At 44.1% G+C, this 5,000-nt stretch overlaps 1 protein-coding gene across 1 annotated transcript in view; it reads left to right on the top strand.

Moving 5' to 3' along the window:
- Positions 1-5,000, top strand: part of LOC122255764 (oxidized purine nucleoside triphosphate hydrolase) — an 11,112-nt gene that overhangs the window by 4,099 nt on the left and 2,013 nt on the right. Inside the window, exon 2 of the mRNA XM_043020039.2 lies at positions 4,181-4,332. Within this exon, the coding sequence (XP_042875973.2) occupies positions 4,181-4,332 (152 nt within the window). The remainder of the gene's footprint in view (positions 1-4,180; positions 4,333-5,000) is intronic.

Genomic DNA, 5,000 nt, shown 5'->3' on the forward strand with positions numbered 1-5,000 from the left:
TTTTATATATTTATTCGTCCTTATGTTTATTGATATATATATCCATTCATTAACGTTCGTTTCTTTATCGCATTTTATCGCATCGTCATTTACCAATTCCCTATTATTTTTGATTTGCAGTTTTCTGGTTTATTTCATTTATTAGTGACCTTTATTTTGTACGTCATTTATTAGTATTTTCACTATTTACTTCGTTTATTTATTATCTTATTTTACTTCATAGATCAATTCTCTCATTTACTTCGTTTATCAAATCTCTTATTCACTTCATTTATTAATTCCCTTATGTGAATAAAATCATAAATTCACTTCACATATCAATTTCCTTCTTCACTTCACTCATCAATTCCCATATTCACCACATTCCTTAATTCCCTCTTTCACTTCATATAACAGTTCATTTATTTATATCACGGATTAATTCCCTCATTCATTAAATATATTAAATCTTTTATTCCCTGCGCATACCGATTCCCTTCACTCATCAATTACCTTATTCACTTCACTCATCAATTCCCTCATTCCCTTCGCATGCCGATTCCCTTCACTCATCAATTCCCTCATTCACTTCACTCATCAACTCCCTAATTCCCTTCGCATGCCGTCTCCCTTCACTCATCAATTCCCTAATTCCCTTCGCATACCGATTCCCTTCACTTCATCCCTCATTTACTTCTCTAATCAATTCCCTCATTCACTTCACTCATCAATTCACTCATTCCCTTCACTCATCATTTCCCTCCTACCCATCAATTCCCACATTCACTTCACTCATCAATTCCCTCCTACACTTCTCTCATCAATTCCCTCATTCCCTTCCTATGCCGATTCCCTCGTTCGCCTCATTATTATCGTGTCGTCCCTCCTTCCCTTCGCTCATCAATTCCCTCATTCTCTTCCTATGCCGATTCCCACATTCCCTTCCTATGCCGATTCCCTCATTCGCCTCATTATTATCGTGTCGTCCCTCCTTCCTGGCCTACTACGCTTTAGCTACGGTACTCGAGGTCATTGAGCCGAAGTGGCGGGCGGGCGGGCGGTCCGAACGCGCGCATTCAAGAGGCGGGAACTTCGGTGATGGTGGTTGAGGTGGTGGTTGCGTGTGGTTGTTGTGTTGTGGTTTTGTGTGGTAGTTTTGTTGTTGTTGTTTTGGGTGGTATTGTTTTTTTCGGCGGGGGGGGGAGGGTTATGTTTTTCTGTGTTTTGGTTACTGTGTTTGCTTTTCCTTGTGTTGTTACTTTCTTGTTTGTTTGTTTTTGTGTGTTTGGTTCTGTTTTCTTTTTCTTATGTGTGTGAGTGTTTTTTTCGATATTTTTATTTTCCATTTCTCTTTTCTTATATTTCTATTCTTTTTGCGTGTGTATTTTAGGAGGCGAGGGGGCTTCGATTTTCTTTTTCTTTTTTTAACATTTCCTATGTTTTTATGTGTCTTGCTTCGTATTCTTTTTTTTTATATTTCTTCTTCGTGTGGTTTGTATGTTTGTATGTTTACGTGTTTTTTTTTCTTCTCCGTGTTAATCGTCGTAGAGTGAGTGGTTGAGACAGGCGTTTAAATCTCCTGTTCGAGGGGTAGGGAGGGTGGGGGGGACGGAGAGGGAAGGGGAGGGGAGGGAGTGGGAATTGATGAGAGGGATGGGAAGGGGGAAGGAGAATGGGGAAAGGAGAGAGAGAGAGCATATGGGACCTAAAGAGAGGGAAAATGGGAAGACGTAGAGAGAGAGAGTATATGGGACATAAAGAGAGGAAAAATGGGAAGACGTAAAAAAAGAGAGAGAGAGAGAGAGAGAGAGAGAGAGAGAGAGAGAGAGAGAGAGAGAGAGAGAGAGAGAAAAGGACAGGACTAACAGACGAAGAAGAAGCAGAAAAGAATAAGAAGAAGACAGAGATTAGAGATGACAGACCAACAAAAAAAAAACACCTCCCCCACTCCACCCCTACCCCCCACCCCCCGACAACAGCAGCGCCAGGGCGGACCGAAGGCGTCGCCGACCTTGCTCCCGACGGCGGCGAGGTTCAAGGTCGCGGCGATGCGTATGTGCTGCTTGGGAGTAGGGGGGGGAGGGGGGAGGTTGGAATGGGGAGATGTGTGGGTTATGGATTATTAGGGGGATGGGGGGGAGGGTGGTAGGGGAAGTGGGGGGGAGGGAGGATGTGTGGGTTGTGGGGTTGGATGGGGTGGTGAGGGGGCGGGTGGGGGAATCGTGGGTTTGGATGGCGTGGGGGGGGAGGAGGGGTGTAGGAAGGAGGAGTTGTGGGTTGTGGGTTGTTTACATCTTGTTAGGGGGTATGTTGGTTATGGGGGGGGAGGTGAGTACATGGGTATGTTTGTTATTGTTGATGGGGGGGGGGGAGGGGGTACCGGGGGTATGTTGGGTGTTAGGGGGGAGGGGGTATATTGGGTATGTTGATATTTAGGTTGCGTAGGTATGTAGGTGCCAGCACTTGATTGCACGACTTTGTTTCTTTTGTTGCGATTTGCATTATCTGAAGATGGGAGCAGGTTGATGCAGGTCGCGGTCAAGAGCAGGTCGTCTTTGTTTTTGGTGTGGACTCATGTGTTCTTTGTTCTTCTCTCTCTCTCTCTGACTCTCTCACTCCTCTTTCTTCTTCTCCCTCTCCCTCTCTCTCACTCCTCTTTCTTCTTCTCCCTCTCTCTTCCTCTCTCTCTCTTTCTCTCTCTCTCTCTCTCTCTCTCTCTCTCTCTCTCTCTCTCTCTCTCTCTCTCTTCCCCCCTCTCTCTCTCTCTCTCTCTCTCTCTCTCTCTCTCTCTCTCTCTCTCTCTCACTCTCTTCCTCTCTCTCACTCTCCTTCGCTTTCTTCTTCTCCCTCTCTTTCTCCTTCCCTTTCTACTTCTCTTTCTCTTTCTCTCTGTTTCACTTTCTCTCTCACATTTTCTCTCTATCTCCCTCTCTCTCTCTCCATTTCCCTCTCCTTTCTCTCTATATACCTATCTATCTATTTACTTATATTTATCTCCATCCTCATCTCCTCTCTCCTTCTCTCTCCCTTTTCACTCACTCATTACACCCCCACCCCTCTCTTCTTCTCATTGCCCCTAATACCTCTTCCCCTCCCCCTCCTATCCTCTTCCCCTCCCCCTCCTATCCTCTTCTCCCTCTCCTACCTCCTCAGAAAGAAGAATTATAACAAGCTAGAATAAACAGTAATTCCACAACGAATAAAAAAAACTCTCTCCCCACCTGTGTTACCTGTGTTTCCTCTTGTTTACATTTTTTTTTTTTTTTTTTTTTAACTACCAAGGTCGTACGTAGGTTACTGTAATCTCACTGTGTTGCTGGAAGGAGATGGAGAGAAGGGAGAGAGCTTCATTATGTTTTTCTTTTTTTTTCAAGTTATTCATCTTTTTTTATATATTTTTTATTATTATTAGATAAGATTAGCGAGAGAAAGAGAGAGAGAGAGAGAGAGAGAGAGAGAGAGAGAGAGAGAGAGAGCGATAGAAAGGGAGGGAGGGAGAAAGGTGGGGTTAGAGAGAGAGAGGATGTGAGGGAGAGAGAGAGAGAGAGTGTATGTGTGTGTGTGTGTGAGAGAGAGAGAGAGAGAGAGAGAGAGAGAGAGAGAGAGAGAGATAGAGATAGAGATAGAGAGGGGGGCAGTGAGAGAGACAGACAGACAGATATACAGAGAGAAAGAGAGAGGAAGGGGAGCGGGTAATGAAAGGATAGAGATATTGTAGGTTTGAATAGTTAATGATAGTGCTACAACGGTGACAATAATGATGATATTAATAACAAAAAAAGGTAATAAAGGTTTCACAAAAGGTAAAACCAATATGATAAAGATGATGAAATCGCTGTAATGATGATGATGACGGTAATGATAATGACAGGTGTGATAATCAGTACGATAATAATGATAACAGTTATGCGGAGACCTATGATGGTAAGTTAAAAGGAGTTGTTTTTTTAGTGCATGGATTTGCCATTATGATAATGATGATGATAACCACATTATGAGCAGCGACAATGATGATAGTGATGTTGATAACGATAATGATAATGACAATGATTATAATTAAATGATAATGATAGTTATTATAATCATTATGATGATGATTATTATTACGATTATGATAATGCCTATAATGAAGATCATAACAATACTTATAATAATGACAATACTCATAATGACAAAAATACCAATAACCCCCTACCCACAGAGAGACCAAGGAGGAGGCGGGCGTGGATCTGAGCGTGGGCGGCGTGGAGAAGGTGGGCGAGCTGGAGTTCACCTTCGAGGGCGAGGAGGTCCTCATGCATGTCATGGTCTACGCCTCCGAGACTTATCAGGGGACGCCCACGGAGACTGAAGGTGGGCGTGTGTGTGTGTGTGTGTGTGTGTGTGTTTCTTAGGGGGTGGATGGGGTTATAGGGGTATGGGTAGAAGTTAAGGTGATTGGGATTTTGTGGGGGAGGAAGGAGGGGGGAGAGGAGGGTGAAGGTGGTTGGGGGTATCAGGGGGAGGGGGAAGGGATTGAAGGGTGGACGGGGGTGGGGGTTAGGGGAAGGAGAAGGGGAGGGTGGACAGGGAGGGGGGGTTAGGGGAAGGAGATGGGGAGGGGGGGTTAGGGGAAGGAGAAGGGGAGGGTGGACGGGTTGGGAGGAGGGAAGGGGAAGGGGTGAAAGCGGGCATGGGTATTAAGGGGGAGGGGGAGAAGGGATGAGGAGGAAGAGGAGTTACAGGCTAAACACAAACATTTAACATTCAAACATTAACGACAAACAACCTGTAAACATTTAACAACATATAAACAATCTTTCACATATCACTTACTCGAGAACTTGTCAAAAAAAAAAGTTTTTGTTTTAGATAGTTTTGACATTTTAAGTCGCCTGGTCTTGCAACATCGAAAGATAACCAAACAGAAAAGGCCTGTGTTTCTCCTTAACCAGAGATCTTGCTGAAGTTTGTTTCGAGAAATCTGTAGATGGAAGCTTTGAGATCGTGACATGGGATGTAGGCACTAATTTCTGACTGCC

Source organism: Penaeus japonicus, unplaced genomic scaffold (assembly GCF_977035675.1).
Source record: "Penaeus japonicus unplaced genomic scaffold, GWHDUDI00000001_assembly GWHDUDI00000019, whole genome shotgun sequence".
NCBI classification, from domain to species: Eukaryota; Metazoa; Arthropoda; class Malacostraca; order Decapoda; family Penaeidae; genus Penaeus; species Penaeus japonicus.